Source organism: Limanda limanda, chromosome 12, assembly GCF_963576545.1.
Source record: "Limanda limanda chromosome 12, fLimLim1.1, whole genome shotgun sequence".
Taxonomy (NCBI): Eukaryota; Metazoa; Chordata; class Actinopteri; order Pleuronectiformes; family Pleuronectidae; genus Limanda; species Limanda limanda.
The window spans coordinates 2187036-2199222 of NC_083647.1; the positions used below are offsets into that span (position 1 = coordinate 2187036).

At 37.3% G+C, this 12187-nt stretch overlaps 1 protein-coding gene across 8 annotated transcripts in view; it reads left to right on the forward strand.

Annotated features, from left to right (window-relative positions):
- The window catches only part of nrxn3a (neurexin 3a), a 157347-nt gene extending 145834 nt beyond the window's left edge, over window positions 1-11513 (forward strand). For 5 of the 8 annotated variants that reach the window (XM_061083135.1, XM_061083130.1, XM_061083133.1 and 2 more), the window contains one exon: window positions 11209-11513. In XM_061083135.1, the coding sequence (XP_060939118.1) occupies window positions 11209-11513 (305 nt within the window). Of the gene's footprint in view, window positions 1-518; window positions 529-9182; window positions 9197-10872 lie in introns of all 8 variants that reach the window. The other 3 variants (XM_061083128.1, XM_061083129.1, XM_061083131.1) reach the window with 2 other exon arrangements.
- Window positions 11514-12187: the final 674 nt, after the last annotated feature.

Sequence of the window (12187 nt, forward strand, 5' to 3'; positions counted from 1 at the left end):
AAAGTGTAACTTCATCAAACCAGCCAGTGTGGTAATCGTAAGCATTGGTAAGAAAGCTGCACTGTACCTTAACTAATCCAAGGAAAGCTGGATGATTAAATGCCATGTGCAAATTCAAAAAAACAGTCCAGTTAATATGTTGCTAGTTGACACAAGAGTCAGAGAAGGTAATTAATTAATATCATGAGCTACACTTGCACATGGGGTCTTCCAAAGTAGTTAACATGGTCACCAGTGCACATACAGATTTTGTCTGCTAAGAGGAATAATAAGGGTTAGCACATGTCATCATTAATGTGCAAAATCTGCATGCTGGTGAACCATGTTCTCTGCACTGATGCTGCAACATGTGTTTGAGTTCACTGCTCTGCAAACGTTCATCTTTAAAATAACACACATTTGACAGTGTCTTTAAAAATCTAAAATTCTTTTCAGCTAAATATTCAGCGTGTTGTCTCGACCACATTGATACATTTTACATTTTCATTTTCAATTGTGTTTTATTTGCATATTAAGAGGCTTGTGTTGGTACATGTAATAGAGAACAGATATCATTGAATTTCTGTGTACAAGCTTCCTTTCTTTTCGGGTCATACTTTTGCTTTTTTAGTTGTACTTGTTATTCTGTCTTTTTTGTATCAAAATATTTAAGGAAAATTCTAAACATTCCAGAATTATGATACCTCAAACAATTTGAAAGAATTTGGGAATTTCCATATTTTAGTAATTCTAATTTCAGTAGGAAACAGCAAACAGGCATGTTGTCACTTTCATACCGAATAATAATAATACAAAATATATTTTATTTCTTTTTTACATGTTTTATTTTGAAAGCCTGTTTTTTAAAAAAAGAACATAGTTTTAAGAAATAATGTTTATTTGATTGCTCTTGTAAGTCATTTACATAGAATTAAACTGGGTAGCTTTAACTCAACCATGCACCAAGTGCTGCTGTTGGGTGTCAAGATTTTGTCAGTCTCTCGAGTAATATGTCAAATCACAATTAAAACAGTAAAGGAAACAGATTTAAAATCATATACATTATAATAGTACATTCTATTTCTCAGACCTTCAACTTTATGAATTGATTTATCTGTGTTAACAAGCTAGATGGAATGAGTGTGAGGGAATGCCCCTCCATGACACTCCAAAAGTAAAGAAGAATGTTTGCTTTATTTTAGGTTTCAATATTTCCCTGAAAGTATTCGTCTCAATTTCATTATGATAACATTTACACCCATACTGGCTGAGAGTCTTAGTGCTGTTTGCTCGGTTCTCGTTGAAGAAGGCCATTCCCAAATTTTTCCAAATCGCTCAAAGGTTGAGGTGTCGACGGATTCAAAGCTGTGCTGTGTAGCCTGAGATTAGCACTGGGATTCGTGAAGAAAGACAAAGACAGGGCCCCTGTCATCCAGTCATGTGTTTACACAGAAATTCACGCCATTCTAACACCTAACATCACGTTGACAGTGGCATGCTTTGATTTCAAGTTTCCTTTGTTCTTTTTGGGAGTCACTGCTATATCCTGTTTAGGTTATCTCTCTCTTCTTTTTTTTTGAGACATGATTGCCGTCTATTCGCCACTCATCTCGAAACACATTTTTGCATTTTGGCCTCATCATTTGTGGCATGATATTTGGTGGATGTTAATTGTTTCCACATATACTCTGGAGTACCATGTGGTTTTGTACCATGCAGCTTTTAATATTAAAATCTTTTTTTTTCCAAAGCAAATAAAAACGCAAAAAAATGTTTTCTTGCCATCAACGTTTTTTGTCCTGAACATGAACACTTCCTATATGACAAACAGCTATAGATAGAAAACGTACATCACTTTAAATTGAATAATCACTCCCTAACTCTCTTTTCCAATATTCCATATTCCAATGTGGATGGCAAAAAAAGATTTTTTTTGCCACAAATTCTTGTCTTTCCACTATAATTTTCATTGGTACTATGATTTTGTGAACTCTTAAGATCACCTTCCTAAGGGTCAGTTCTTTGCATGCTGTTTGAGGCTTTACACCACTTAGTCACCCATGCACACCCCCTGCCCCTAACATTTAGACAACTTTGGTTGCTTTGTCTGCACTGGTATTTAAGTTGGAAATATTTCTTTCTTTTTTTTGGGCGGTCGTAGCATCATCGAATGTCTTGGAATGTTGTCTTACCCACACTTTCTTTATTTAGTCTGTGTGGCTGTTGTCTGTTTGGAGAAGTTATTGAGTGATTCTGTGCTCTGTTGTGAATCTGTCGTCTCCTCTCTATATATTTCATAAGATGGCATTGGGTTAGGCTCTGTCACTGACAAATATAACAAACCTATTTAATAAGATCCTGTTTTAAAATGCAGTTTCAAATAAAACATATTTACCAATCATAACTTTATGTTTGCACTAAACCTGATACATTACAAAAATGTGTCTACCATTCCCTTTCGTAGATATCTCTAAAAGAACTGAAATGCTTTAAAAAGCAAGAGCAAAAATGTTTGATCCCAAAAGGGTGCATCTTCAGGTAATGCCTGAAACTACAGTTTTACCTTTTCACTTTTTAGCAACAATAATTGTGATAACAATCAATTTTTGTTTGGCATAAAAAAGGAGGAGCAATAAAAATAGACACCTACCTCAGACCTGTATTAACAGAAATAAAACCACTGTGCTATGTATAGGGTGCCGTCATAATTGAATTCAAACTCATCAGTGATAAATAATATCTGCTTTGATCCCCCGTTCACTTCAGGGGAAAAAAATGCAATACGTGAAGACAATTTTTTCAGTAAGACCAAAACACCTGGGAGGTAACACTACAGCCACACACTCATTAGTAGCAATGGTCTGAATGTGAAATGAGTCCCCCATAGTGAGGACCCTGCAGTGAATTATCACTGCGCTTCCCTCGGCTCCCCTGGAGGCAGTCATTAACAGACACTGGAGCGTTAGCAGTTAAAGAGCCAGGGAGTTCTGTCAGGAGTACAAATACTGAGATAAAATAAACTGAACATTGGTTTTCTATTTATCAGGCGGACCACAAACACAACGCTAAATTAATAATAATGCAACATAATGACTGATGTGATAAGGTGCACACAGTGGATCAGTATTATGACCTTATTAACGTGATAAGGCCATGAAATACAGTTAGATAGCTTAGACATTTATTACAGCTTCTCTGCCAATGTCATTACAAAATAAAGTGTTTCGTTATCAGTGACTCCAACTCAGTCTTGAGTGCCTTAGCATCCCAGACCTTGTGTTACCTCATGTAAATATCAGGCCAATGAGGTCATTACAGTGAGGAACATCGACCTACTAATTCCACAAACGTCTGTCTGTATGCGGAACAAACTCGTTTTGTTGCTGCTATGATTGACAATGAGCTGAACTACATAGCTTTAGTTATAGAAAGTTGTAAACTTGGGTCTGAAGATTGCTTAACAGACCGATGAAATAGCTTACATGTATTGAATGAAAAAATAACACCAGCTTCTAACTTCACTCTGCAACATAGACTGTATATAAAAAGATCGGCAAACAACAATGAGCATAGAGACAATAAAGAAGTTTATTCGAGGAGGACTCAGAAATGACAAGGAATAATTCTGAAGTAGCTACAACAGGACAAGCAAACAGCTCATTCCTACAGGCCTGCCCTCAAGTACCTGCTTGGTAGTGAAGGGCCTACTTTGCATATAAATACAGTACAGTATATAAATACAGACCTCTTACCTTGAACCAGCAACATTTACAATGATGACAAACAAGTCATTCATAAACAAATTACTGAAGCGCCTTTATCAATAGCAAGTGGTTTTCTTAGTAGTTCATTAATCAATCATTTAATTACCCACTAAATAGCAATAGAATCTGTCTTGGACTCATGTTGTGTTGGTGAACCGGCCCTATTAATAAATCCCCAGTGAGACATCCACAAGTATTGACTATTCCCTACAGCCCACCTCAAGGTTTTTAATACATTTCCTACCTACTTTTCAATCACTAGACTCTACTCATTTTCACTTGAGCATAGAGGTGTCAGACATGTGCCATCTTATGGAATTCCTCTCTGATTCTCATTTTGACCTACATGGAAACAACACATGTAGGTTGCATTCGACAAAATATTTTAATTATATGTCAAAAGACACTTTAGAAGTTTAAGCTGGTATCCATAATATTCTTCAATGAATCTTTATGTATCTTTCAAAATTGTGTAGTAATCCTTAAACTAAACCACTGAACAAACCGCGAGTGCTGATTGTCCCAGAGGAGTGCTGCTGCTCTGATACTGGTTTACTGTTCTTCTAATGCACATCCGTGCAGTGTTTCCATGCCCTATGCACAAATATATGCTTCCAACTTTGTGGGGACAGTTTGGGAAAGTCCCTTTTCTGTTCCAGCGTGCCTGTACTCAGTGCACAAAGCAAGGTCCATAAAAGCATGGTCGGTTGAGTTTGCTGTGGAAGAACCTGATTGGCCCACACAGAGCCCTGATCTCTACCCCATCAATCACATTTGGGATGAACTAGAACGGAGATTGCGAGCTATGTCCTCATGTCCAACATGAGTGACTGACCTCACAAATAATCTTCTGGACGAAAGGGCAAACATTCCCACTAATATTCCCGGTAGTTGCAGAAAGCCTTCCCAGAAGATTGGAAGCTGTACAGAGGGGACCAACTCCATATTAATGCCTATGGATTTAGAATGGGATGTCATAAAAGCTCCTGTAGGTGTAATGTGTAGGAGTCCCAATACGTTTGTCCTTATAGTGTCTTTTTTTTTGTCCTTGTACTTTGACCACTAATTGATTAGCTCCTAAACTTGATCTGTAGATACCCCCCACAGTAAAATTCCCCCCAAGTTAGGTAATAATCTGTCCCTAAATTGTTAAAATGTTTTGTGCAAACACACACATCAGAGTTAAAACAATACCCTACTTCTGGCTACCTCAAAAAGTTGGACCAACTATAAACTGCTATTTAGAAATAGTCATGAGCTGACATGTTGCTTCTCACCTTTCATGGTTGGATGATGGCAGTAATCGAAGCACTACATATTCAGTCTTTATATTTTCATGCACCAAATCAACACTCCCATCAACCCCCTGATTTGGAACCAGGTTCCTTGGTTGGAACAGGTTTTAGCTTTGGCTGGTTCTGATAAACAAGCTGTCAACCTTTGGAGCACGCCCTCCACTGCTGCACAGTGTTTATGGATATCAGCATTAAGCTTGTCGTTTGACTCTTTAATTCTACTTTGAATCCTGAAGAAACTGCATTCCACATCTAGTACATAACACAGTATTATCAATATATGTTGGTTTTTTGTTTTTTTCCCTTCAGTGTCCCCCACTGCTATGAGTTAATCCTGAGCTGTGTCCCAATTGCATACTGCACTTAAAATTTGACTTGGGTTTTCTGGGTGGGGGGACTGGGGTAAGCAGTGCGTTCACACTGGCACAGTAACAAATTGGATTCACATACCAAGTGCAGTGATAATGGATACCATTGTATCCAAGTAGAATCCTGACCGTAGCTTCATAAAGTTGCAGTTGGACAGTCTTGCATGAATGTTGAATCACATGACAGTTCTTGCCAGTTCCAACTTTCACATGACCTCCCTCAGTGATCAATTGTTTTTCATAGTATTGGGATTGGGACACAGTGTCCGTCTCCTATTTTTCTAACATCAGTCTGCCTTACCTGCCCTCAGTTTGCTGTGTTGTTTCTTTTCTACTCTCCCTAAATGCAACTTACTTTAAGCATGCATCAACATCCTGCAGTACGACTAAAACGAAACCAAAAATGAATAATAGTAACCCATTCTCAGCCAGTACCGTCTCCCTCTAATGTACACCCAGACTGCACGGCCGGTTCATGTTTAAAGACTAACATTACAGATTTGTCATCCAGAAAGGCATGAGAGAGGAGCCCGTCCTCGAGTCGAGTGCCTCTCTCACCATGTCTGTTTCCTATTGTGTGCATCTGGTTGTAGTGTGTGCAAAATTTTAAATGGCTTTGTTCTTTCATCTTAACACATATCATTTAGTAGTTTTAACTGGTCATACCTTTTGCATTTATCCAATTGATCGCTGGCATTTTGGTTCTGATTATGGTTTTTGGCTTATTAAGTATGTTTGGTTTGTTTTTTTGTCAATCAGATAATATTCAAATGATAGTGTGGAATATTTTTTGATATAATTTGACTTTGTGATTTGGAACTACTTCAGTGACTAACTTGTGTGTTTTATTCCCTTCAGTATTATTTCTTGGCAAATATTGAACACAAAAAAAAAGAAAAAGGTCAAACATATGCGCTATCATCTCCACCACTGGTGTTTTTTAATTGTAAGCCCAAACCCACAAATTGGTATATGAAGCAGTTCCAGATGTACTTCTCACATACCTTCCATTTCTTTCAGATTTTTTTAATCTATCTTTACGAAACAAATTAATCGTTGCTGAATAATATTTTGACTGTAAGACAAAAAACAAATGAATTGCATGGCTAAGAAGTTGCAGTTTAGGGTTTGTCAGACTTGTCAGTGTTAGATTTCTTCTGTTCTTTTCTGTAGATGGGCATGTATATTGCTCATTGTTTGTATATCCCCATCCCTTCCTTACAGCCAAAAGCTCTAATGCCGCCCGACCGCTTCGTACTGCCTTTACATGGACATGGCAACTGACTTACACTGTCACCCTCATCACCTTCATTTCCTATGTAGTGTGTTCATAGGTCCCACCCCTTCTTCACCTTCTCCCTTGTCTTTAGAGATATGAAAATATGAAAGTCATTTATCCATTCTACACTAAAGATCAAATGACAATTTAAGCAAAAACTGTAACATGAATAGATTTTAGATAATATTGAAGTCTATTGCAATGGAAAAAAAATGTAGATACACATTTTTTTGTAAAAGGAAATGATTTACCAGGAAAAAGAAAAACACAGAAAAAAAACAGAATTATGGTGTTTATTTTTTATGTTATGTGGTGTGGATGTATGTGTTGTTGCCTCCCTGTACCGTCATGTTTTAAGATAGAAAAAACTCTACAATGGATAAAAATGATATTTAACGGTACCAAGTGGCTATCCAACAGTCTTACACAACCTTTCCTTTGTAAATTGTTTTCTTCATGCCTAAATCATGCGGGCAATTTGATGATGTAAGTTGTAAATCTGCAGTACATATGTATCTCTTCTTGTTGAATTGTTTTTTTGTTTAACTTTGTTTTAAAGATGCAGTTTGTTAATTGGGAGAAGTGGGAGAAAATCTAAATGTTCATTCTCATGTATCTTACACTTAAAGCAAAGTGTGTAATGGACACCGTATGACTACTATGAAAAAAATCTGGAATTAAACAAACAACTTAATGAATAAATTACTATGGCATTAAATGCACAAAAACTACTTTTGTATCAATAACGTATTCATTTATTTATGTTTATAAAAATGGAAGATTAAATGTTAAAGTCCTTATTTTAGGGACTTAATAAAGATAATAATACTTAATTACAGAAATATGTATTTGTAATTACAGAAAGATTAACATAAATATCAGTTTAGTTCACATGTTAATTAATCACTATGTACTCTATTGATAATAAATATATATAATTATATATATATATTTACACATTGATTGATTCAGCAAGTCACTTATCTAATTTTTTATTTTCCTCATATTTAAAATCAGCAAAAGAAAATGTAACATATGATTCCACTCACTGAACCCCTGTGGTACAATTACAGGATTTGTTCTTAAGAAAATCATTTAGGCGAAGCAGCACTTGTTCCGATATTTCAAACTGCATCTGCGATCAAGCTGTGAAAACTGACAACTGAATCTTATATTGTGTTTATTGTTTGATATTATAGAATAAAATTGCATTTGTTTGATCTACAGATTTGTGTGCTTGTGAATGTATGTGTTGTCTTTGTGTGATAATATGTTTGTTAAATATTCCTTTTGTTGGCATGGAGTATGAAATGTGCATCAAAGATTCAGTATGCATATGCTTGATGGCAGTAGATATTTTGCTTGTCAATGTTAAAATGAATGTTCACTCAAATGGTACCTCCTTGATAAGACAATCAAATGCTTCACTTCAAAATGGGTTTCAGTGTCTTTCCTTTTGTCACGTTGGAAATAAGAGTTGCACCCAGCTGGCACTGAACGCAGCCATGCTGTAGTCAAAGAAAACACACTATTTGCACATTCAACACTTAAAACAGGATCTCCAAAGACTGAGGAGAATAATGTATCACTGCTAAATGGATCAAAAAAATATGCAGTGTTACAGTGCAACTTAATTACATTGTTAAAATGTTGTTTTTTTGTAGACTTTTTGTTGTTGCTGATTTATAAAGCCATGATTGAAGGTATTAGTCCATTCTGGCCACTTTGTAGCAGCCACGCCTGATGAGCCACCATGTGGTTTTCATAGAAGACAATGATCAATCATTATTTAGCATGAAGTCAATCTATATACTAATGTAATTAGCTTTGCCACAGTGACCAGATGAGGCAAGAGTACTCAGTTATTCAGTTAATTTATTTTACACGCTGCTTTAATTTAATTAAGTTACAAATACCAACGCACTTATTGGGTGGACAGTTGCTATTTGTTAGTAATTACCAACAATGCACTGTAAATACAATGCAGGCTTGCATTTTCCACATCACTATTGTGTAATTCCCTTATTTGACCAGGAGTGGCTTCTAAAGTAGTTGTGATGTCCAAAATCATGCATCCATACACATGCAATTTAGATGTTATGTGAGCACAAAGAGACTTTCATCAGAAAGACTTTGAACTGTGAGGTTGGTTGCTCTGTAGTCGAATCTAAGGAGGCCGCCACTGTGGCAGACACATTGCAGCATTCAGATTCAGTTTCAATATTTATGATTTCAAGTATGAAGTAAGTGCAGGTACATATTTACGGTTATTTGATCTTCTTACTGTAAGTCCAGTAGTTCATAAGGAGTGAGCATTCAGGTGACATACTGTAAACCTAAAGGTAAAGTTAGAGTTAAACAGGTTTTTCTTGGTCACAGAGCTGTTCAGCCCCTTGTAGACAAATGTCGCGAATTTGCCTCAAACCCCTTTCCGGTCTTTTTATCCCACTAATGCCTGATGATGCAAATACTACACATACCACGAAGGTATTGGAAGTACTCTGCCGCCATGTAGTGGTCGGAGTGGAAAATACATACTAGCCCCTTGGGACTGTGCAGCAAAATTATTTTGAGGTATTAAGCTGTATTCGAAATACTGTGATGATGGAACAGCAATGATTGTACAGAAACATATGGTGTTATTCAATTTCCAGCAAAAGCAGCATCAATATAATAATCTACATACCAGAGACTGGAAAATGTGTTAAATTACGGCTATGCCCCATTATGTCTAATGTCTCAATCTATTGTATATGCTTTATTGAAATTAACAATCTCAACTTATTTAGCATCTGTATGACAGCCAAAAACACAAATAATATATATTTTTTTATAATTGGAAATTAATACGGCCTATTTCCTGAAATTTGCAGATTTGAAACTGACTATAATTAAACTATTATGCAGAATGGATGGTGTTTTGTGTTCAATTTTAGGTTATGATTATGAATAATTTGTTTTCATTACTCAATTCAGATAATTTGCACATGGCTGTTGACTTTGTATATAATCATTGGGTGCTTAATTGATTTAAAGATGTGCATCCCTTTTTTAAAATCAGCCCCAAATGAAATCAGATATCTGTATCAAGAGGCAGGGGTTATATTTCACATACAATCTGAGGTGAGGTGGCCACACAACCAAAGAACAGCTCTGTATCTGAGAAATGTTTGTTAAACTATAACTGCAGTGATCAGACCTGTGAAAAAGAGGTTTAAGATGTTGTGAGAGCCACTGAGACGTGACACTGCTGAGTCGGTCATTTCTATTATGATATAACTCATATGTATCTTTCTATCTGTTTCAACAGTAGATTGATCGGAATTAGTGGTGTAGATCATTCTTTCAAATGAGAGTTTTTTCTTAATATTAGTCCTTGCTTTCTATTTCATTATTAAATGAAGGAAAATAGCATTGACAACACCATTGACTAAAACCACTCTGGGCACTTTTTAAACCCTTTGAGTTTAGCATAAATATTTCCTGTAAAGAAGCAACCTAGAACACAATTAACAATCTGCCTCCTGTTTACATACATGTCTAGTGTTCATGAATGTTCATGTGATATGACAGGCATGTGTAGACAGAGATAATTTCTGATATAGAACACTATTTTAAATGAAAACATATTGTTTTGAACATATACCAGAGAAAGCATAAAAGATATAACCAGAGTGAGCCTGTTGACCATAAAGAAAACTTTGCTCTGTCCTTCTGGCTCATCCTCACAGAACTCTTAAACCTTTTGAAATTTATACTAGAAATATGTCACTTTACTTCTGATATGCTGTTGTTGCCTGTTTTGTTTTTTTGTCAAGATACGTCTAATATTGCATATTTCACAAAACTCGCAAGATGCCTTCTAACCTGTCTCTCTCTAACCTTAGGAGCTGAGTTAGTCATCCCAGTACTTGAGGATCCATTAGCGCAACCCTCTGTAGCTCCTCGTGCACCCTTCATTCCCACACCCTCAACCCACCACCCACTCCTCACCATTATTGAGACCACCAAAGAGTCCCTGTCCAAGGCCACTGAGGCGGGGGTACCTTGCTTGTCGGACCGAGGCAGCGATGATTGTGATGATGATGGCTTGGTGATATCGGGGTATGGCTCTGGGGAAGCATTCAAGTCTAACCTGCCCCCTACTGATGATGAAGATTTTTACTCGACCTTCTCCTTGGTAACAGATAAGACCTTGTCCACGTCAGGCTTTGAAGGTGGCTACAAAGCTCACACACCCAAGACTTTTAGACCTAACAAACCTTCAGTCTCCAGACGCAGTAGGACTACCTCTACCGCCATACTACTAACCGCCGACCAGAGCCGCACCACCGCCACATCTGCCTCCACCGCAACCCTCCACAATGCTCCGGCCAAACAGCCGGCCGGCAAAATGAATAACCGCGAGCTAAAACCCCAGCCAAACCTAGAGTTGCTTCCATTGCCCACATCCTTTGAGGTAGACAGCACCAAGCTGAGGGGCCCATTAATAACCTCCCCAATGTTCCGTAATATACCCACAGCACACCCCACAGAGCCGGGCGTCAGGCGAGTACCAGGGCCCTCGGAAGTGGTCCGTGAATCTAGCAGCACCACCGGGATGGTCATCGGAATAGTGGCGGCCGCTGCCCTGTGCATCCTCATCCTCCTGTATGCCATGTATAAGTACAGGAACAGGGATGAAGGCTCCTACCAGGTGGACGAGAGCAGGAACTACATAACCAACTCAGCTGTACAAAGCAATGGCGCTGTGATGAAGGACAAACAGCAGAGCTTGAAAGGCAGCAACAAGAAACAGAAAAATAAGGATAAGGAGTATTATGTGTGACTGTGAGACTTTGATGAACACAAGAGAATGAAGGAAGAAAGCACTAAGAGAACATTTACTTATCAGTTTCCTTGTGAGGAGCTATGACAAATGATGGTATTAACATGGAACTTGAATAAACGTATACTGTGCTGAGTAGATGAACTGATGAAATGTACTGTAATATAAAGCACACTTACTATTGTAAGCATAACGACAAGGCTAAATAGCAACTTTAGAGATCTCATACTTCTATCTGGTCAGAGACGTTGTCAGTATAGAAATATTTCACAGCTACACCATTCTCCTAAGTGACTTTTAGAGCTATGTGATCCTTGGCATTAAACAAAAAAAAACATTTTTGTAAAATTCTTAATGGCAAAAGGCTCATAATCTTCAACATTTTCAGCATGTAAGCAACATGTAGTGCTTCAAAACGAGGGGTCAGGCACATGATCACTGTAAAAGTAAAAAAGGACTGCTGTACCAGAATATGACAAATTTCTATGGTTTATACATAATACAAGTGTGGTGTCTTACTTATTTTTTGCTTCAAGCAAAATGGAAAAAATTACAAAATGAACAACAAGGAAAAAAACCTGTTTCTGTGTATAAAATGAAACCAAGTGAGTAAATTGCCGTGGGCAGAACTCAGAATCTGTTCTGCTCTGGCATCTGATTCACCACAACTATTC